Source organism: Esox lucius, chromosome 6, assembly GCF_011004845.1.
Source record: "Esox lucius isolate fEsoLuc1 chromosome 6, fEsoLuc1.pri, whole genome shotgun sequence".
NCBI classification, from domain to species: domain Eukaryota; kingdom Metazoa; phylum Chordata; class Actinopteri; order Esociformes; family Esocidae; genus Esox; species Esox lucius.
Genome location: NC_047574.1, coordinates 15,892,513 through 15,916,216, shown reverse-complemented (window position 1 = coordinate 15,916,216; position 23,704 = coordinate 15,892,513). Strand labels below are relative to the sequence as shown.

Sequence of the window (23,704 nt, the reverse complement as noted above, 5' to 3'; positions counted from 1 at the left end):
TTGTGTTGTTGCTAATGCTAATTAGCTCATTGACACAACTTGACCATGAAATTGAAAAACTAGAACTGATGTTTTCAATAGCCACCCCTGCACAGACAGACAGACAGACAGACTCAGTAGCTGTCAACAGGAGACTGGCTGTGCTAGTGTACCAGTCACTACTCTAGCATGCGGAGGACTCTGACAGCTAAGGGGTTGGGGAGGTAGTGGAGAGTCTGACAGACAAGTACAGTACACAGTACATAGATGACAATGACAGAATGACAGCTAATATTTGAAGAGAATAAACACGCCACAGGCAATCAATCACAACGACTTCATGCAACTAAGGTTTTAACAAGTGTGAAAGTTTTACAAACTAGGCTTGATCTCCGCGACGGGGGGCCCCCGAGGCCCCGCAACCTGACTGCCCTCCTTCCCACCAGTCCGCCTACTCCTCCTGCTCCTCTCACTGCCGGAGGCCCTGTCGACCTTTGCCCTTACAGACAAAGCCCCGGCCTCAGCCCTCGAGCCTCTACCAGACCTCGATGAGCGGGAGGGCTGAGAGGGGTCCGACAGAGAGGTGCTCCTGGAGGTGCTGTCTTCCTCGGACTGTTCTCCCTGTGTCTTTTTCTCTTCGTCTGACAGGCGGTCGGCCAGCTTTTGCGTCTCCCCGCTAATTCCCTTAAAGTACTCGATGGTGCGTTTACAAACCTCGCTAGTGTTTTCCCTGCTCATCTCAACTGCCAAGCTAACCTGAGACCTGTTTTTAATGGGTAACTTGGAGGGTAACTGTATTGCTACTCTTTCCATGGTAGACTGTGTTGTCACCTGAACTGATACTGGGGAGTTGCTTGTGCTGCATTTTTTGTTATCTTTAATTGGGATTCTAGATCTGGGCTCTACTTTGGCAATGACTGGCTCTGCTTTTCTCCTGACCTCGGCCTTGACAACCTGTTTGGGCTTCTGCTTCCCTATTGCTGTGCCTTGTGTGCGAAAAGACCACCCTGGTGCTTTGACAGGCAGCCTAGACTTTTGCTGTTTCGTCTCAGCCTCCTTGAAGGCTTCACTTTGTCTCTGTTCATCTGGACCACTGCTTTCTTCTACTCTCTCTACAGAGTCCCTGCAGCACAAAGCTTCAATCCTACTGGCCTTCTGAAGAGTGGGTTCAGAAGATGACTGCAAATTAAACACTACGCTGCCACACTGTATATAGTTAGCCTGGACACTTGAGGCCTCAAGATTATTGTTGTTATTGCAGTTCTCTGTAGGGTAATCTCTTCGTTCTGACAGCTTTGGGTCTGTGTATCTGCTAGCCTGACTCTCCACTGACAGGTTCGCCAAGTTAATGTACTCTGCTATTTGAGTTGCTGATAAATCTGCCTTACAATCAGTTAGATCTCCTGGGTCTTTTTTCACTGTAATGGAGGCAGCTATTCCCATCTTAATTGGGGTACGTAATTTTGGGTCAACTTTAGAGGCCGTAATAGTACATGAGGATGTGGTCTCCGCTACAGTGTCACCAGTAGGAGCATCAGTACAGCCAGTGCCAGTCTGTGCAGGGCTGCACTTTGCTGATGTGCTGCTGTCTGTGGTCGTCTCTACCTTCACCCCTTCTCCCTGCTCCCCTGTTTTGGACTGAGAGGTAACTACCCCCAGACTCTTGCCCCCTCTCCCCTTGTCCCCTGATTTCCCATCAGAGGAATGCTCACCAATCTGGAAAAATTGAAGCCTCTCTTCAACAAAGTCCCGCTTGCTCATGTCAATTGCACCACTGCGTGTCATCTCAAACATCTTCCCTTCGTGGAAGGGGAAAGGGTTAGGCTCACTAGTTGGTGTGCTCTCGTCAGTCGGGGTTCTAGCAGGGGTAGTGTCTGGAGTGGTGGCTTGTGACTTGTCCTCCACAGACAACCCAAAAGGCTTGGGATCTTCTTCTTTTGCTTTGGTATCAAAAACTCCTTCTCCTTCTCCGCCTTTGCTTGACCAGGGGTCAAAGTCCAAGCCTTTTGTGGCAACCGTTTTGAAGGTAGAGTTTAACTCCTCTTCGAGTTCATACCCAAAGTAGCTATCTGCAAAGCCATGTTTATCTCCGAGTCTATCTGGATGTCTTCCCTCAAGAGTGTAATCTTTTTCATCTCCAGGGTTTTGGTCCGAGTTTGCTTTCACATTATCACCTCCATCCTCGCTTGGCGTTTTCTCTTCCTCGATGACTTCAAGCTTGGATTGACTAAATGAACGATCACATGTCTTGCCGTCATTAGACAGACTGGGTGTTTTAGGGTCTTGCTCACTCAACCCATCATCCTCATCTTGAAGGTCATAACCATCGAGAGAGTCTATTTCGGTTGCATCTGTGTCATGAGAGAACTCAGCAGTTGTGGCTATAGAGCAGTCTGTGATTGACTGGTCATTGCCATTTGGCTCCAAGTCGATATCCTCTGCTTTTTCAGCACCATTAGTTCCTGACTCCTTGTTGTTTCCATTCCTCTCAGGCTTTTTGGGTTTCAAACGCTTTTCTCCTTCCTCCTTTTCCTTCATCTTGAAGGTGTACTTTTTGTTGGGGATGGGGTGGAAGACAGACTCATCATCGCTAGAGTCACTGTCATCTGCTCCAGGGGGAACTGGTGAAGGAGGCTGAACCCTGATAATGGGCTCTGCAAGGAGGTGCCGATCATGCTCCTCTTGGAGATTTACCTCCATCATCTCTGTCTCAGCCTCTGAGGAGGCACAAGACCCCCTCTTCTCAGGGTCAGATTGTTCTGCCTCTAAAGGTGGAGGTGGGGGAAACTCAATGTAAGCAACTCTTTTCTCCTTTGGATGTTTCAATGTTTCCTGATTTCTGTTGGAAGGTTCTGATGAGGCAGTCTTGGCTTTCTTAAGCAGAGACTCCTTGTAAATTAAGGTCTGTCCTTCATCTTCCTCTGACTCCTCAGCTATTGGACTTGGCATACTGGGAATGTAACCTATCACAGACTCTGGTGTTCTAGAGGCAAGGCTCACCTCCTCAGAACTTGGTGTCTCAGGTGTAACAGGACTTTTTGAGCTGTCCATGAAAGTAACTTGTTCTAGAGTGTCATCCTCAGGGCTTCCTTGAGGGGATGGGGGCTGTTTTTGTTTGACAGAATAAAACGCTCCCCTTGTTTCATGAACTGTTCGACTTTCATGACTCACTATCTTTTTGTATGTTCCCAGCTGCTCAGCTGTTTCTTTTTCATATTGCTTGCCAACTTGGATACTAACATAAACTGGCAATGGTTTGATGTCTTTGAAACCCTCAGTGACAACTACAGGGGTTATATTTTCCAAGTACTCTACTTGGTCGCTACCGATACCATTACACACTATAGTTGACAGATTACTATCAATAGAGTCAGAGCATTTTCCTAAGGATGAGCTGTTCGTAGGTTTGTTGCCTTCACAACCTCTGTGTAACCGATTTTTTGTTAAAGTCGGTATTTGTGACCCTGCCCTTTCACACAGTTTAACAGAAGTTTCTAACCTTAATGAAGTGGATTGATGACTCTCTGACAAACTAGACGGCATTCTAACTGGAATTTGTGATTCCGAGTTTTTTTTTTGACTACAAGTACGGACATCTCTACTATTTGGGTTTTCTTGGACCACTAGCTCAGTATATATTATTTTCTTGGTTGTCTCTTCATTACTTGCTATTCCATCTCTAAAACTCTGCAGTTCTCTTGGTGAATTGTTGCTGTCATGGTCATGTACATTTTGAACAGAAGTGTTAGCAAGTTTTGACACTTGGGGTTTATAGTTTCCATTTCCATGACATTCCCATGTTTTGCAATACTTCTTTTCTTCCTGTTCAATTTCATTCATGACATGTTTAGGAGATGAATAAATATACCTATTAGTATTGGGGCTTGGTCCACTAGATCCTCTTACCTCACTATCTAGGACTTTCCTGGTGGTTCCTGGACTGTCTGGTGATTTAGGGATATTTGAGCCGGCAAAAACTTGATACACAGGCAGTTTACTTTCCTGGAGTTTTCTTACTGGGGGATTAGATGTGTGTCCCCATTGGGCACTTTTATCTTGCTTCTGAGCCTGTTGTTCAAATTGTAGCCTGACAGCACTGACTTTGGAAGATGACATTTGAAAAGGTTTAGAGGCATCACTTGCATTGGTGTGTGAGGTGCCATCCCCTGGTTTTCTATTGTCATCATTATATTGTAGCAGCACTCTTCTTTCTGGGCTGCTTGGTAAACTAGCACATTTTCTATCACTGGAGCCAAACCTCTCTCTGAAACGGTCTCTACATTCTTCACCACTGCCCCCATTCCTGTATTCTGATCTTTCAGGACTGCTGTGTGTAGAGCTTGGCCCTGATCGGGTTTCCCTGAAGTCTGACCTGCGGGACTTCTTTTCAGGGGACGAAAGCTCATCGTTTAGTTTCTCTGTCTTATCACGAAAAAACTGAGAGACTTCACTGAGCTTTTCCTCGGCTTCCTTAACAGTTCTGTCTACTCTGTCTTCATATATCATCTTTTCTCTATTCTTGCTCTGTCTGTCATCAGTGACACGCATCCAAACAGAGTGCTTTGGGCTACCTGGTTCTGAGGAATACTGCAATAATGTTAGTTTGTCAAAGTTATCATCTACATTGGCATTTTGGCCAGATGTGTTTGTTTTTGATGAACTCAAAACATATTCTTGCCTTGGTCCACTAGACCTTCCCTGACTATAATGACTACTATCTGAGGAATGAAAACGAGACCGGTCCCTTAAATATTCCTCTGTGTCAGAGTGAGATGTGTCTGGTTTCTCAGAGAGAAGCATTTTGTCTGCGAAGTTGTAGGACTCTCCTCTGAGTTCTGATGATTCATCATCAGTATATTCCACAGAGTGCTGGCTGAGTAGCTTTAGGGTTTTGTATGAGTCATCTGCCATAAGCTGTGCAGAGCTTGGACGACTGTCTTCATCCTGTGAAACGGGTGTGTTTACTCTGGAAGACTCTAGGTAACAGGGGAGCATTTCTTCAGGCTCCTCTTCGCCCTGTTTTGACATTCTACTGTTCCCTTGGTAAAAGTACATCTCCTTTTCTGGGTGATTTTTTGTTTCCCGGATGATGACCTCCGTTGGTTCAGTTTTGTTGCCTTTTTCAATGTGAACCTCAATTATTCTTTCAACTTTGGGTTTTGAGTTGACATCCTCAAGAACCCTCTGTGATGTGTCGTCATTGCTAGCTTTGTGCTCGAACAGTCCAGAAAGTTCTCTGGAAGGATCTCTGCCTGACTGGAATGCTTTCATGATATCATGCACTGACATTGATTCCTCTATTCTCTCTGAAGTATTCTCTTTACTCTGGGGTTTGTGGTAGACCATTCGAGTAGTAGTCGTGATGTGGGTCTCTTCCTTCACCCGCATACCTTTGCCCACTGAGTCATCCTCTGGGCTGATTTTTAACTGAAATGCTTTCGACTGGTCTACATTGGATGCACTGATCCCTTTGGATTCAGCATCAATGTATCTAACTGCCCGTGTATCCTCCATCATTGGTTGTTTGTTGTCTTCAGGAGACTCATAACTCCTAATAACATGAACAACCTCAGTCCTTGTCTCAGTAATTACTGGTGGAATATCCTGGAAAAGTGCCTTAGGCCCCATGCCTTCTGCACTCTGTGGAGCAGAGGGTGTCCTTTCACTCCTTGTCTCAAAGCCACTATCTGAAAGGGGACTCTTGTCCTGGTCATGGGAGATGTCATCTGGAGATTCTAACATGGTGTCAGGTCCAAATAGCACATCTGCTAATTTGCAGAGCTCTTTTTCAGAGGCAGAGGAACGCATGTTTGCAGGTGGCATTTTTAGCTTGTGCTCAGGTTTAAGCATACGTTTCTGTTTCTCCTCTCCCTCTCTTCTAACCTCATCAGATCTATGCTTTGTATCTGCAATTTTTGAGATAGAACTACTGCCAATATCATTTGTCAAATAGTCTACTACCTTCGATAGATTGAAATCTCTGTCTGGTATAGTCTTAGTCTTAATTTGAGGGACCACAGTCTCATATCTTGGTGGATAACTCCAATTGCTTTGCTGGGGATCCACTGGAGCATGTTTAGAGAATTGCGCCTCATCTGTTAAATTCATTTTAAAACCCATCTTGCTATCCTTCACTGTATCCTTCGTCAGTATCTCACTAACTTTGACCAGGTCCTGTTTCACTTTCTCTACAATTCTGTAAGGCTCCTCGTCCTCTATTTTGGTCTCTTTGGGAGAGTCAGACTGGAAACCTTTGGAAGCTGAACTTGGTTCTGTTTGCAAGATATTAGACATACGTATCAAGTCCTCTTTCATTTCTGCCACATCCTTCAGTATCTCTTGGCTGGAGGACAGTGGGGATGGGGCGGTGGATTTTAGGGCAGACGGGGACATGAATAAGGGGGATTTGACAGGTGACAGAGTTCTGTTGAAGGAAGACTGGGTTTGAGAGTTTGTCTCAATCGGCATCGTTTTCCGAGGTGACAAGAGGGCAGCGGTTGACTTTGATACCTCAGGGAGCTTTTTAAATTGGGGCTCTGGCAACACATTTATAACTGAATACACTGGGACAGTCATGGTGCCAGACGTAACAGTGGTGGTCGAGTTCGGAGGGGACCTTAGAGAGGCATATAGGGAACTAGAGGCTGAGGATCGTATGGATTGGTAAGAGGATGACGCTGAAGAGGACATGGACTTGAGAGTGCCATATCCGGAGGCAGAGCAGGAAGTGAAAGTTTTTTCAACCTCGTCAAAGGCTGCATTAACGCTTGTTGTTGCCGCATTGGTGGTTGCCTGTATCCTCTCCTGTAAGCTACTAGAGAGTATGGACGTGGGCGAGGAGGACCGGTACTTCGTAGGAGAAACTGTTCCATTTATCAGAGCTGCAGCAGTAGGAGTGTTGGATTTAATTGGTGAGGAAAGGGAGGAAAAGAGACTCCTTGAGGGGCTTGAAGGGTCTGCACTCGAACGGACAGAGGAAAGGCCAGGGACCGTTTTTATAGGCGAGGACGATGTCGCAGTGCCTGTGCTCACAATAACGCCCTTGAATGGAGTTGAACTGTACATGTTCAGTGAGGATTTGGGGGAAGCAGGTGGAGTCATGGCGATTGAAGATCTTTCTAGCAGACACCCTCCACCAGTGGTGATTGGAGAGGTTCTAGCAGACAATGCTGCTAGTCCCTTGACGGAAACGGGATCTGGAACACTTCTGACTGGTGATGACAGGAGACTGGGGGTGACCTGAACTGGGTACTGGGCCTGCTGAACTACAGTCTTTATCGGGGATGAAATGGTCCTATATGACCTGATGGGCGAAACTACATCGCTGACTGACTTGATGGAATGGGCTGGTGAGCCCCCTATGTTTGACTTGATGGGGGACGCTGAGGTGATGGACCATACAGACTTCAGTGGAGAGGCAGTGGGCGTGTTGGACGACGAACTGGAGTGGGAACCGAACCCAGACTTGGCTTGCCCAGGGACGGAGACAGGAACAGCCGACCACGCCTGATAAGATCTCGTTGAAAAGACAGGTTTGTAAGTGTAGCCAGTAGGCTGTGTTCTCGGCGTGCCCCGATCAGTTGTTTCTTGAGTAACCAAACCAAGGATTTAACACAAATTCAACAAAAAATAATGGAAATAACAAAACAGAAACCAGAGGGAGAAAGTTGGAGTCAGTAAGGCCAATATTAATCAAAGCATTAAGAAGAATTTACGCAAAGTAAATTTCTATCCGAACATATACAGGATGAAAAGGGATTGAGGTCATTGATATATCAGGGAACATTCAATACATTTTCCTAAAAGTTCCATGGAATAAGGAGAGAATAAGCAAGAAAATCCATAATCCTGCAACCAGGATTGAAAACCAGTTACCTCATACAAACTTCTTGTAATTTTGCCACCCTGCTGGCAACAAACTGCTGGTGATAACAATGGAGAATGACAAAGAAATGAGAAGAGCCAAGACAACAACACAAACATTCTATTGACCTTTGATGTGCTTTGTCTGTTTGCCTCTTTGCTACAGTGCCTTTTATGTTTGGTGCATATCATGTCCCCATGCTTTCAATGCCAGAAATGACCCCACAATCCATTTGGTAGTATATTAGTAAAATCATTGTTACTGATTGGTTAACAGAAAAATAAAAGAAGACCCTGCACAATCACAAAGCCAATAGGACTGAGCTGTTCATCAAAAGAAAAGGAAAAACATACATAAAAACAAATAAAAATGTTGATGTTGCAATGCCAGTTGCTTTCACAAAAATGTGATAAGACCAAAAAAATAAAGAAAATATATTTTACATAATGGAGAGGGTCTGCAAAGTATAAGACAATGTAGAAGACATGGTAAACCATGCTTTGTCGGGATGGATATGAATCATGACATTTTACAAAGTGCTCATTCTACACTATGGATGTATTGATACAGTATATCATATCAAGTTGTAAAATCTTATTGCTTTTTGGTATCAATTGGGATTTATGAAAATTAAAATGTTCAAACTCACTCGCTGCAGGGTCGGTCAGATAGCTGTAGCGCTTACGCAAAGCTAAGGAGGCAAAGGTATGGCGTCGGTCTGGTTTTTCAGTCTGCAACAACAAAAACAACAAAAGATGTTTTGACATAAAATATAATTTGGACTTTGACGGCCAAAGAGGTATGTTTACTTTTTAGAATTTTGCCCCGTTTTGTTATATTGCAATAAAATCCAGATGATGCATTTTGACAGGTGGGAGTCAATGTTGTGGAAGCAGCAGACACTGCAAGGAGAGTGGTGTAAGTCACCAAATGATGACAAAGAAATATATGCATTCCTCTGATTGGATAGATTGAGTGTGAACTTGGTACCGTGATTTCAAGTACATTTATAAATTGCATTCAGAAGAAACACATTCAAATTTGTGATCAATCCATTTGGTATTCTCAGTTGAAATTTCGACAAGCTAACATTAAGAATGCAGCTGATCTCTAAAATAAATTATCTAAAGAGGAGGAGACACTTCATCATTAGTTATGGAAGAATGTTCTTGTATATGTATGATGTGAAACACTGAGATATAGCTATAAAACATTCAACATTCTTGTAATCCTTTGCTGGCTGGATTATATTGAGTTTTCCTCATGCAAAATAAATGAAATATTTGTCTTGGGTGATACAAATTCCTAAAATCACAACAAAACTGGAGTAGCAGACAGTACGAAGTGATTGCTCCACTTCTATCTGCCACCTAAACGCGTTCCCAGGCAGGTCTGCACAAATACGCAGAAGGTATTTTAGAACAAGGTATGAAACTTCGTTTAACCTCTGTTTAACAAAAAGAAATTATGGAAAATGTCCGGCACAAAACTTAATCGGCTTAGTTTATCAACCAATCATCTCCCATAAAACCATCCTACCCGTTACTTGTGCATCCAAGCACTTATCGCTACATTGTAACATTGTTGTGGACCAGTTGAGCCAGATGGTTAGCTGTCCTAATGTTACTACAGTAGCTAGCTTGCCAGATTATTAAAGAAACATTGCATTTAGTGTTTTACACTACTAGCTGGTTAGCTTCTCCTTTATAATATAAAGTGACTGGCTTAGGATAGACTGGATATTATGGACATGTTTGATTACATTATCAAATGTTGGGAACACCACTTCATTTGAAGCTATGCCTCACAGTATTTTGATTTGTTAAAAATTCCACAGATTTTGACGTTCACTCCACTGCAGCCAATTTGGAATGTTTTTTTTGTGCCAAGCTGTGGACAATCTGCCACCACACTAACTTCTATACCTATATTGTGGGGACATGGGGTTTTGTATTAACCTACTGATCATATATGGAAAGAAAGATATGGAAAATAAGCCGGGGTGGTGAACATTTTGCTCCACTTGGCTTGGAGTGAGAATAATGGATCTTGTTGAACTGAACAGTCCTTCATGCATTACACAAAGTCAGTTTACTTCTCACCAATGATATAGACTACTATCTGCTGCGAATGCCTCTATAAATCATCAATCAAATAACGATAATCACCAAACATTCATATACTGTACACTGTTGATGCAAGCAACCACGACAATAAAGCAACGGAAAAACAACAAAGCAGTCCAAGCGATGAATAATCATGCATTTACCTCATCATCAGGATCAGACTCCATCATGTCCTGGTTCCCAAGATGCATTGCAGAAAAGGGGAAAGATGACACAATGGACAGCGGGTGGTTTATAATGGGTGGGGGTGGAAATAAACATCAGGAAATGAGAATGGAGCAGCTGAGGGGAGCAAGACATGGAATAAAATAGTCCACAGCCCACCAAAGACCCAGAAAAGCAGCAAAAGGCACAGCGATATTGTTCTGGATTTTGAAAAAAGGGAAATGCCACCATAACATAGGACCATTACTCTCCCCAACTTTGAGCCAAGCAAATGAGTAGTACAATGTGCATGAGTAAATGTTTGTATTGTAGGGGCATATAATTGGCATTGGCAAAAATACAGATAAAAGACACAAGCAACAGGCATTCTAACCAAACAGAGTTCAACCTCTCAGCTGAGCATTGCTGCAGTTAACGAACTTTGCCTTTCGAATAATTTACTGTACAATAGGATGACATGATATGAACCGGAGAAAATACACTTCAGATACATAACCTACCTTCTTATGAGTTGGCAGTGTGATATTTAAATTGCATATAGCAGTCTGTGGAAGACCTTTAGTGGTTTTCGGCTCTTTCAAGAAGGAAAGTCGACCGCATGGTTCTTGGCCTATGTCTCTGATCTAAGAAGTAAAAAAAAAAAAGAACAATAATAAATACATTTTTATATAAACAATTCACATAGTTTTCTTTTTCTAGTTTCTTAAAAAAGGGTGAACCTGACAAAAAAGGAAATAAGCCTCAGAGTTTACAACGTCTGTATTCTCAAAGAACGATCATCCTCTTGCACACCTCTAAGAAATCTGTGACCTTATAAGAGGAGGGTGAAACATGAATCTACCTTCACATTGAAAGGAAGTCGGTTCTCTTTGAAAGAGAAGAAGTTGAAGACCAGCTGCTGCCCGTTCTTGATTAGAGGAGATAAGTTGCCATAGCAATCCACATGGATAGGCTTGCCCTCTAACACCTGTGAAATTATTAACAAGAGCATGTTAATTCAGATCAACCATGAATCTGTGCTCGTCTCTCCTCTTGTCAACACATCTGGTGTATGGGTGTGAGTGAGTGTGTGGGTGCAAGTAAAGGGTTGGGCACGTATAGGCGCTTAGCGCTAAGACTGCACGCAATAGCAATTAGTAGCTCGTCCCAATAAGCGATGATCACGCTTACACTACTTCCCAGCAGGGAACACAGTCTAGACAAACAGTTTCTCACACGCGCAAGAAATAGCCTCTTCTCGCTATTGTTGACTTTTTTCCTAGCAAATTCTTCTCCTGTTTCGGATTGGCCCAGAGCTGGCGTCAGGTGACTAACGATTCAACAAGACGAAGCACTAGACCCACCTCGATGTCCTTGCTCCTGGCCACCTCCTCAAAGTTCTCCTGCTGTTCCAGAGTCTTGTCTACCTTGTCGTCTGTCATACAGAAGCAGCGGAGGCGTGACTCCACAGGATCGTTCATCTTGGCAAACACCACAAACTTGGCCAGGTATGGCACACAGATCAGCTCCCGGTATAACTGAGAGGCCAGACCGACCGTCTCAGGAATCTGGTGACAGTCCGCAAGCCAAAACCTGGGGATTAGGTAGAAACAGATGAGCTTGGTTGAGGAGGTCATAAGGGTTTTTCTATGAATTAAGTGTGACATTGGGATTAAAATGACTACATGGTTTGAATCAAAAAGATGTGTATGCAGTTCTAAATAATTTGCAAGAAAAGCCACACTTGGGCAGCATGTTAGGCAGTTCAGAACATCTGAGAAAGCATTTACCTGGCCGACACGTTTGTGGTGAAGGAAACACAGTCTGTGACAAAGGACAGGGGAGTGGTCCCTGTGATGTCCTCCCACTGGGCAGGAGATGTTCCACCTATATGGAAAACCAAAAGAAAAGACAAATCCCCATCCCTGGTTAGCCAACATCCACCTACTGCAAACCCTGTTCTTCCATCTTGTCTCCAAGTAGGAGTGAAACTCGTTATCATTGAATGTCTGAACCAATTTCCATAGGTTCCAGAGGCTGTTCAGAATATCTAGGTGGACTTGCCTGTAATGCTGCAAAGAAGGCGCAGGCAGGGGGTGGAGTCCCCCCTGTGTCCACTGGGGTGGCCCTCTGCAGATCGGGGTGGGACAGGGATCGTCATGGTGATGGGCTTGTGAAACTTTCTCCTCCTAGGCTCAACGGTAACGATAGGGCTGAAGGTGGCCCTGTTGCCAAGGAGATTCCTCACCATGTTGTCTGGGACAGGCTGAGCCTGAAAGGCAAATTCATTCAAATTTGCATACATACATCCAGAAATCCTGAACCCGAATATATTTCATAAGAAAGTCATGTTAAGAGAAATCCAAATGAGATCAATGTAGCCAACTTATTATGATTTTAAAACCATGCATTCAACCCGAACGTTGGAATCGAATGTAAAAACGTAAAGCCTAACACATAACAAAGACAAGTGCCTGGATGACAGTTAACTGATTGTCTTCAGACCTGCAGGCCAACACGTATCTTCTTGGTAAGTGCCCCCTGTGGGAACGAGGCCTGAACCATGGGCACCGTCTGGCTGGACAGAGTCCCACCCTCTGGACCCATGTGGTTACTCTCCTGCTTGATCCTGGACACCACCGCAAAGTACTGGGGGAAGTCCCTGGTGATGATTCGACAGATCCGCTTCTTCTCCAGCTCCGCATCCGTGTCCAGTTCTTTGCAAACACACGTTCAGCATGTTACGTATATGCGGAGGATGAAGAAAAGATCGGTGTGTCCGAGAGAGGAGATGGTTACGTTAGTGGCATGGTCCTGTGTGTAACATACCTTCGTCCATTCCGTTGAGAATGTCCGTAATGTCACTTGGGTGACAGTCGTACTGGTGCTCCTTCCAAGTGTCACCGTTGTCACTCCGGAGCACAATCAGCTCCCTTTCGTTGCCCCGCATGGAGCCGAAATGAGGAATCTCCACGATCACGGGTCTAGAACCGAACAGAAAAACCCTCAAATAGTTAGCCCTGTTAGAGATGAAAGCGCTTCACGTTCAAAGGCCACAAACGACGGTGACATTAAAGAAAACCCTACCCCAAAAACTGGGCTCCCGCAGGGCCGACCTCCACCAGACGGCTGACGAGGCCCTCTCCCTCCACCATGGGCGGGGGGTACGCCAGCTTGTGCCTCTTGGCCAGGCGGCAGGTGATCCGGGTCGGAGCTGTGCACTTCCGGGGCGGGATGATGATACGCATGCCATTGCTTCGGCTTCCTCTCATGGACCCGCCACGGGCATCCACCATAAAACTGACCAGGAATCTGCGGTGCAACGATCGGTTTAGTAATACAAACATTAGACGGGGATGGGGAAAGCAGGACCAAAGAGAGAGCCCATAACTACTGACAGGTGAGACGAACGAATCCCATGCTTTGACAACTGTACAGTCAAACACATTAAAAAGATTGAGAGAGTGGAAAGGAAATACTAGAGGAAAAGACAGACGGACAGACGGACTGACAGGAGATGGTGCTTTGAGTTTTCAAACTTGGCAGGTCTCACCTCTGACAGTTTGAGGTTAATGTAACCACAAGACACTGAATCTGCAAAGAACTTGGGAGGTCATTAAATAGGGCAAAGATGAGTTTCCTACCAAGCTCAATTGCTCTAAAGCAGTGATCAAGGATATTAAACACCCTCACAAATGTTTCAACCCAGACAGAATCCTGATTACTTCAGAAAATGATAAGATATTCTTAATATTTCATTTATTACATGAGATTAAATTAATGCAGTTTGGGCGTCCCATTAATTTTGTGAACTGGCACCAGTATGTTATTAGCAGAACAAACAAAGGAATGTTAAATGAAAAAGACACAATCTTACTGAGATAAAGACACTAAATACCCTACATTTTCATTCAGCGTGACATACTGTGATGGCTGAGTTGTTAGGGATAGTCTCTAACCTAAAACCATACACAATAGGCTTGGGCGGTATACAGTTTATATTTTATCCAGGGATATTTAGGAAGATGTTCTTTAGTTGACCTGTAAAATATTTAATTATGCTTACCAAATTTTGGTACTGACTGTTGCGCTACTCACAAGTCATTTGGCGTAAATTGGTATTTGTTTTAAAATCGTATTCAGCTAAGTGGCTGATTTAATTAGCTTACTACATCATGTTTGTGAAGTTCAGGTTACCTGTACAACTGCCACTGCACTGCCGTCTTGTCTTTTAATTTGCTTACTTTTATCTATGTTATGGCTGTGTAACTCCACACAAATAGCCTACAGTATATGCTGTTTCACAATGCCTCTTGTTCTCTTTCTACTGTAAATTGTCCAAACCCAGCTACTACCTATAGTAACATAATGAGCTGGATTGCCTTTCTGCAATTAGTTTATGTTGTTTTGCATTAGAAGCCAGAAGGCTCTATGTTAAATTGTTACAACTTGTGCTAATGCTGTTAACATTCTGGTAATAGGAGCCCAATTGGCTTCTATATCGTTTAGTTGTGAGTGCTTTTGTGTGTGTGTGTGTGTGTGTGTGTGTGCTGTAATTACTGTAAAGGCAGTCTGGATACCGCCCAACTCTAATTGACATGTTCTATACAGAGCAATTCCACAGTAGCTAATACTAACACTCAGATTTTATACTTTAATAAGCATGTTAAAATCAAAAAACAATGAAAGCAAAGTTAAACAAACTATTCAACTCTATGCATAAGGACAACTTTTTATCATTTTCGGCGCAATATTTTACAAAAACCCCCTTCACTGAAAATGTGCCATCATTCTGTTACTGTTCAAGTAAATGTGTTTTTGTAAAATATCATTGAAATCGATAAAAGTAGAGCCCTTTGCCCATTTAATGGTGTATTTGATGGTCCACATGGTATAAACATGAATGTTTGCCTAAGTATGGCATTGACTAGGGATAGGTCCATGAGGGCACTTTGCAGACTTGCTGATTGATTCTTACGTGTCTTTATCCATATATGCGCTGTGGAATGGCACCTTAGTGAGAAAATCCCAAACACATCACTAGTACTACAGCTACATAGTGTAAATGACAAACCAGACCACACAGATGAAACAAGCACAGAGAGGAAAGAGGAAGTAGTGAAAACTGTGACATCACGGTGACATCATGGTGACATCACCAGACACAATCATCACCTGGAGTCATACTGAGGGAGCGGGGAGGACAAGCTGCAAAATAAACTAGATTTAGTAATACGGCACAATATATTCTGTTCTTCAGGGGCTGACACATTTAGTCATGTAAGAAAAAAGAAAAGATAAAAAAGAAAGAAAGACCTGAAATAAAAGTAAACAGAAAAATGTTGCATATTGGAAAGGGCAGAAATCAATAAATGCTTGTGGCATAACATGTAACAGAAATAGGAACATATAACAAAAAGGACAAGACAGATTCCTACAAATACACTAATGCAAGACACAATATGTATTGTGTGCAAACATTTCAGTTTAATCAATACAAATAATAGTTCAATTGAAAGTTCACTTTAACAACTAGTAGCCTATCACACATTCAAATTAAAGCAACCAGAGGCAAATAGAACCTTGCACCTGCTCTCAGCACATTATCCCTGATAAAACATGAGATGTATTCTCCATCTTTAATAAGCCCAAGACATTGGACTGTCGACAGCATTTCCAATAAAAAATTAAATAAATAAACATGATTGTGGCAGAACAAATTGAAAGAGCACAACAGAATACAGAAACGACAACCGTATATTAGTATCTCAGAAGGCTGGCTCTTACCCTGAGTGAATGGGGCTGGACACAGTGTTGCTGTGGTCAATGGTGTCTGGGGTCCAGCTATAGCGCCTCAGACAGTCTGCATCATAGTCCCGAGTTACAGCCAGGTGCTATACAACAGCCAATACAGAACAAATGCCGACAGGTGAGACATGGCAGAGGTTATTTGGTTTACAAACTCAGCTGATGTGGACCTTCACTAAGACAGACAGAAGAGGTGATCCATTTTATGACCTTCGGCATGCATTCCTTTCTTACACAGATAAGAGGATATTTCTCCATACAAACAAGTAACACAGAACTCGCATACAGCTCTGGAAAAAATGAAGAGACCACTGCACCTTTTTCTTATTCTTTCTTATCCTTTCCAAAAAAGTTGAATGTTTTGAACAGAAGCGTTCAATTTAAACCCTTCTGTTTCTCACTCAAAACCTTCCTTTTCGACTTTTTTGTGAAGGAAAGAAAAAGGTGGAGTGGTCTCTTAATTTTCTGCGGAGCAGTATGGTTGGCTGAAACAAAAGTTCCGAAATTAACACATAACTAGGTACACGTTAGCACTCAAACCTTTTCCTCAAACAAATACATTTCTAACTAAAAACCACAATAAGAACCAGCAGATCACTTGATGTCATGTTGCTGCCAGTAAGTCTGATACAAGGGTTGGCCCCATTTAGTCGGCTGTTCGGGTCGTTAGGATCTTGGTCGGCCAAGATTTTTATAGCAAGCAGTATACATATTCTTTCAAGTTATCTTGACCTCTCGCTCAGAATATAATAATTATATAATAATACGGCTCCTCGAGTCAGTGTATATAAAATGTTTTTTTTAAATATATGAGATAATTCACTGCTGAACATGTCTTCTTGGCCGATTCATTGGCTGAGATCATTTTCAACTACAAGGGACCAATATTTTATTTAGTCTGGGACTGCCCAAGACCCCACAGAGCTGCGTCTAAATTCTCTCCCAACCAGAAATATAAAAACTGTAAGGCCGGTAATTTACCATTATCATTAAGTCATTAAGCAGACAATTTTATTTAGAGTGCATATGTTTTCCCACCTTTTTCATATTGTAAAAATATAGGATTGTATTTCCCACAAAGCATTTCATCTTAATGGTGTACTGTGTACCAGCCTGCCTCTAACGTTACATGACCGAATTTCAAACATTGACACAACGTCTCTCCTCTTTCCCTTCCCTTACCGAATGAGACCGGGGTAGTATTTGCTAGTCTGGTGGTTCAGGGTGTGAGGGATGGTGCCGAGTGTCAAAAGCAGGTATGACATTTACAAGTCAATGTAAACTGACAGATGGACTGAAGAGAATGTTTGAATGGGTTATTTGTCAAATTTGTCAAATAAACATTCGAAGCCTTAACTTAAAAACATTAACTGCAGATGTCTTCCCATCATTTATGCTTGTATTTATACAGTATAGTAAAAACGTTTGTATAAAAAAACTGTTGTTTTGAAAATGGTGCTCACGAGCCAACCCGGTTCCCAGTTTCTTGAATACTGTATCATCTGCTTAGTTTGAAATGTTCTGGATTTTGCAATTAGTATGATTTCTTACACATATTGCAATTTCTGTGATGTTACAGATGAGTTACAAATAATATTTGTTATACATTTGTTTTGCTTAAGATCGAGTGCATTTTTAAGACAAGCTGTTGATTACGGGTCACATTAATTGAAAATGATGTCATAATAGATTTGTTCCGGTAAACTTAATTTCAGCTCTAGACGTTTTATGTGCTTAGTTTGATCCACATGATCCTTACAAAAATGTACCATGGTTTTAGCACCCCCCAAAAAATGTGGTATTTAATTTACCATTACATACAGTAAATCTGAACCTTGTATATGCACCATAGCTATGAAGTATGCAAATTGGTTGCCAACCAGATATATTGAGAATGTTGGAGATGTTTTAAATGAATTATTTACATTTAAGTGGTATTGTTCTTGTTTTATCCAGCAGAGAGAGCTGCTTGCAAAAGTGGTTGCTTCACACGCTCTTTCTCTCAACTAAGGGGCCAGCAAGTTTGTAGAGTATAAAGGCACACAAAAGGAGCTTCTTCAATAGAAATAACCAAAAAATGTTGGTCACATAGTTCTTTAACAACAACATGTAGACCAACAGTGAACTGCTTACTGGAAATTATTATTTTTTAAATATAGTAGAAGTGTGAGAAAGAAATAATCATAACCAAGACCAACACCAATCACACTTGTAAGCTATATCATGGATACATGGGCTAGCACAAATTGTGACATTATGTGATACCTAGCATAGGTATCACATAATGTCCACACATTGACTGGAATTAGAACCAATGAATGAAATTATAATTTAAGACCTCAAACAAATATGAATGGAATCTGAAATGGAGAATGAGCAGACCGAGGAAACCTTTGACATTATATACCTTATTAAGAGGGTCAACCAAGTAGGAAAGGTCTTTACAGACACTCTGAAGCTTTAAAGGAAAGAGAGGCAGATGAAATATCACATAGGGACTTATCTCATACAAAAATAACAGTAGTAGAGCATGGAGAGTCCCTAGTAATTAGCTTGTAAGAACTTTCATAGAGAAGATGTTGCAGTGGCTTTTCCCATAATGTCTGCAAACTGTGATGCTATCACAAAGACAACCTTGGCCAAATATTTTGCTTGACTTGCAAGAGGTGTGGAAGCTATCCGTATTTTGGCCTTCTATAGTCACAAGTCCTAAGAATGTGTTTATCGAACATGATGTAATTAAAGTTAAAAATCATGTTTAGAGTACATCAGGTTAAAGTTCATGTTTTAGCTCGTGCAATCTTCCACCAAAACATCTTCTAGGACAAAACCTGCAGTGTAGTTCTTTCCAAGGAAGATGGAAAACTAACAAGGCTGCAAGGAAGTTTGAATAAGCTCTTGCCAGACAAACTAAAGGTGCCCCAAAATTGGCACCTAGAAATAAACAGTGATCGCAACTCAGGGTAAAGCTAAATTCATCACTGACTCAATCTCAGAGTTCACATAAAATGTTCATGCACTGCTCTTGAGAGAGACAGAGCATGGAGCAGAAATCAGGACGAAAGTGACACAGAGCAACCGAGAGTGACAACGCAAAGTGGACAGACCAGAGAATGGGGAAAAGGGGACGGCGGAATGAGGGTGTCAGAAGGCCGTACCGTGTCCTTGGTTGGGGCCAGGATCTCCTCGATCATCATGCTGTCCCGTGCGTAGGAGCTGCGGTTGAGGGTGTTGGACCTATCCGAACTGAAGGAGCGTAGGCTGGGTTGTTTAAATGTCACACACAGCGGGTGACAATGTACAGCGAGGCCAAAGACAAAAGAAAAGCAAAAGCAAAATAAAATAAAAAATTACTACTTGCAACCTCCAGGGAACTTAATTTGCTTCTGTACAGTATATAGAGCAGAACAATATGAGTCCCCACAACTGGGTATAGATAGGTATACTGTATTTCAGTGATGATAAAGAGTGAGGTCAGTCCGTTTTTTTTTATTGAGAATGCAACAGAGACACAGGCTGAGATAAAGTAAGTGTGTCTGTGTGTCATGAATATGGATGTTAAAAAATAGTTTTTTTTCCAAAACAGCTGTACTGGGGCTTTAAATGTACCTAATGCAATTCAACATTAGGGTCAGGAGGGGCAAAGGTATGTTTTGAATTTCCCAGAACACTCGAATAGTTTGTGTGCTACAGAGATGGTCAGTCTTACTGCAGTCTGCTGTGTTGTGATGTCTGTCTGTCATTGATGCCGAAGGTGAGCAATAAGCTTCTCCCCCTTAAGCTTTTTCTCACATTTGCCTGTTTTACTGAGTAGCACTACACTGTTCATAAGTGTACAAAAAGACTGGAGGTGCTCTCTTTAAGAAGTGGGCATAACCTATTCAGAAGTGTGTATGTGTGTGTGTATATAGAGAGCAAGAGGATAACTGCAGAGCTCAGTGTGTTTCAGTTGGCATGCTATTCAGCACAGAGAGAAGCCTTTTATTCAGCAGTGCAGCTGTAGTCTCTAAGCAACTCCACTTGGCCTGAATGGACCGCCATCACAACTCTGCTTTGCCTGCTCTCTGTGGTGCAGTCAGTGTTTGTTCTTCACAGCTGTCCTTTCCGACCTCCTTGTTACCCTTTCTTCCCTTCTCTCCCTCTCCAATTCAATTTCATTTTGTTTTATTTCTCCAGAGTTGTTTAACAGTTCCATTTTCATGGCTGCTCTGGAAGTCTTCCCCCTGAATCCCTCACGTTCTCCTTCCGGCTTCTTTCTTTACCATTTCATGCCTGTCAGGGGCCTTGATCAATCTGCCTCTGTCCCTGTACCCTCTTTGCTACTCTGAACACTGCCCATTTCTCACTGCCTTCTCCTTCACGCTCATTCTCCCTCAACGTAGCCTACATTTCAGATGAGGCAGTGTTACTTCCTCCAGAAAAAAATATTTGCTTATCTGTGTTAGCTTAAAGAGTTGGTCATGTCGATCATTGCCAATTTGGCATCGTTGCTCTGTGATACATCATACAGATGCAAAGTAACTTGGTTGGTTATGTATGTGGTTGTGTATGTGGTTGTGTATGTGGTTATGTATGTGGTTGTGTATGTGGTTATGTATGTGGTTGTGTATGTGGTTATGTATGTGGTTATGTATGTGGTTATGTATGTGGTTGTGTATGTGGTTATGTATGTGGTTATGTATGTGGTTGTGTATGTGGTTATGTATGTGGTTATGTATGTGGTTATGTATGTGGTTGTGTATGTGGTTATGTATGTGGTTATGTATGTGGTTGTGTATGTGGTTTTGTATGTGGTTATGTATGTGGTTATGTATGTGGTTGTGTATGTGGTTATGTATGTGGTTATGTATGTGGTTATGTGTGTGTGTGCCCGTGCACCAGACTGTCATTGCTTTGTTTTCTGCCTGAGAGGTAATTGTGGGATTGTCAGACATCAAGCAATTGAGGCATCTTTCATAGTGGTCAACAGTGGTCATTTTATAGGATAACTTGAGGATTATAATGTCTCAAATCCCTTAATAAGCAATGCTGTAATCCTGTTAGATTAAGATTGATTAAATATGGACTCAAACATATTGATCCCTGGAAGTTACATAAAGTAGTCAAAATCTAAAAGAGGAGGTGTCACCTCAAACTGCACCATACATCGTATACGCTATATCGACTTGTGTTAAATATTACTTGCAAATGATGAGGGGATTATATTGACAGATGACAAAATAAGGTGAATGTATCAATGAAAAATATTAGTGAGTTCAAAATGAATAGTCACCAAGAAATGTAGGATAAGTATACCACACAAAGACTGACAATAGTTCATGACGGAATTAAAACGCACAAAGGATGGGTCAGAGAAGGGAGATACTGTATGTTTGGTGAAATGTGCTTCTGCTCTTACCTGATCCTAGGGCTACAGTAAGAAACAGAGTGCAAGAAAGAAAAAAGAAAAGTAGAACAGAGTGGTGAAAAGCGAAGCATTTTGAAAATGTCAAAGCAGAGGGTGCTGCGTTTTTATATTTATGTGACTTTGGTGCTCTGTTTTTGCATTGTGTATGGGCTTCCATCCTGTGTGTGTGTGTGTATGTGTGTGTATATGTGTGTGTGTGTATGTGTGTGTATATGTGTGTGTGTGGGTGTGTGTGTATATGTGTGTGTGTGTGGGTGTGCGTGCGCGTGTTTGTGTGGGCCAGGTGGAGAGCAAATCATGCAAAGGGATGTCATAAACAGAAAGATAAGCGAAAAAGATAGATGCTCGGCACCAAATGTAATAATAAATAGAATAGGCCTAATTGACTGAAACAAAGAGCTCGTAACATTTCTAGCACTGCAAACACACTCAATTAAGGCATATTGTCAAGTTAATAAATACAATACCTTTTCAGAAAAAGCAGTTGATTGTGACCGTCATCCCTGTGAACTTTACTAACGGCTTTAGGGATTTGTAGACCTTAACTTCCGACAGCTTCTCAAAAGACTGTCAATATGACACAGCCTTATTCAAACCGCTGGCCTTAATTCATCACAGATAAAGGCTGAAATGAGTTCATGCCTTATATTGACTTTTCGACATGATGTGACAAACATTATGAACATCTCAGATCACCCATTATAGCCTAAAAGCTGATCTAACATTCTTTTCATGATGTGTCAAACAGCAGTTCTGTGTTTGGCCGTTTTGTTCCAGTGTGCCTCGTCCTGCCACTGTTGTTGTTTTTAGTCAGTCAACCATCACCATGCATTTGCCAGCTGTCAGAGGCACCACAATAGATGGCCAATGATGTGCTGTGGGCTACACAATACTTGTCTAATGTAGTGATGTGTTTTATATTTCATCCATTTTGCCTCTGGGCACTCAACTTACCGCCTACAGGTAGTTATCCTCTATTTGAATAGAGTACATATCTGACAAAAGGAAGCACTAGGTATAAGTGTAGGTACCAATGACAACAAACCAAAAAATAATCCCACATGAGGTTCACGATGTCATGTGGAACCAGAGGTAAACACGTTTAATACAACACTCAAACACGTTGTAGCGTGGCTCATAAACCCCTACTATCAGAAAGCAGGTCCGAGTGCTTTGACAACTCAGGGCCGTACCATTTGACAGCACACATGTCGGTAACATGTCTTTGTATGGTATCACAAACATCTTCCCAGCTCTCACAACAATGTAGCAAAAGCCAATATAGGGAGAACCTGGCTGCTAGTGTGAAATGTCACACCGGAATCACCCCAATAGGGAAAGCCAATTTGGCATGAAAGGAAACTTTGATAACTGGGTTACATACCTTGCTGAGCGGACTCCTATGCTAAAGCCCATGTAGCCCTCCTGCGGGAGAGAGTCGTCCCCCAACTCCTTTAGGTCCTGGGGCCTCAGATATTTGTCAGTGTCGCCAGTCATTGCATCTTCACCTGGTGGAAAACAAATTAATTCAAAGGAAAAGCGGGCAAGAGTGTTGCAGTGCTCCTAGAGCAGCCCCACCACTTCATTATCAGAGGCCTGGAATAATGTATCTGTGTTCGTGGACCACTGTCCTACACCCCTTTGCTCAGGTGGTGGGCTAGGCTACTCATTGGGCTATAATGAAGATAAAAACAGCATCAACACTAATAAGTCTAGGCTACTGTATATTATTGACATGGAAATAAATCTGTTACAATCTATTCATAAGCTAATGAAGTCCATTAATTAAGTCCATTAGCTTTGAGATACTAAAGCTATTTGCAGCATAGCTCTCCTGTCTAGTAAAAACACACGCAGTTTGTATTGACACTCCAAGCCAAAAGCGAAATGACTTAAACGCTAGCAGATCTCAAGCAGCAAGAGCACCTAGATTATGAGGAGAAAAAAAACATAGCAATCTTTTCCGCGACAATGTACTATATCCTTCTCCCTTTCGTCCGACTCCAGCCTGCAACACTTCACTCTTCCACCGCAGCCCCTCCCCCGGCAGTCCTACCTCAGATACTGCCGCACTCTGGCTCCTATGGACTACAATGTCGCTACAGCTAATTGCAACAATGATTTGACAAGATCTTTTTAACACAGTGCATCGTAGAACGGCAGAGGTGAGTAGGGTTTTTCAAAACTAATGCAGCAGGATAGCCTATGTTACAGAAAACTATAACGTCATAGCAAGCCATAATTAACGATTCTCTTCTCCCTCTCAGCCAACAGTCTCTCTCTCACACACACACACACACACACACACACACACACTCTCTCTCTCTCTCTCAGACACACACACAAGTCTCTCCCGCCTTGATCAGCTACCCTGCG

At 42.4% G+C, this 23,704-nt stretch overlaps 1 protein-coding gene across 39 annotated transcripts in view; it reads right to left on the bottom strand.

The window, feature by feature from the left end:
• The window catches only part of ank3a (ankyrin 3a), a 127,636-nt gene that overhangs the window by 12,602 nt on the left and 91,330 nt on the right, over positions 1-23,704 (bottom strand). For 19 of the 39 annotated variants that reach the window (XM_034292720.1, XM_034292737.1, XM_034292738.1 and 16 more), the window contains 17 exons: positions 22,713-22,836; positions 21,320-21,331; positions 19,080-19,182; positions 18,329-18,379; positions 15,901-16,007; positions 15,289-15,321; positions 13,201-13,425; positions 12,943-13,097; positions 12,619-12,830; positions 12,178-12,385; positions 11,904-12,000; positions 11,478-11,706; positions 10,976-11,101; positions 10,635-10,757; positions 10,113-10,142; positions 8,493-8,574; positions 1,692-7,565 (listed from right to left, as the gene is read on the bottom strand). In XM_034292720.1, coding sequence (XP_034148611.1) covers positions 1,692-7,565; positions 8,493-8,574; positions 10,113-10,142; positions 10,635-10,757; positions 10,976-11,101; positions 11,478-11,706; positions 11,904-12,000; positions 12,178-12,385; positions 12,619-12,830; positions 12,943-13,097; positions 13,201-13,425; positions 15,289-15,321; positions 15,901-16,007; positions 18,329-18,379; positions 19,080-19,182; positions 21,320-21,331; positions 22,713-22,836 — 7,791 coding nt within the window. The other 20 variants (XM_034292712.1, XM_034292723.1, XM_034292734.1 and 17 more) reach the window with 14 other exon arrangements.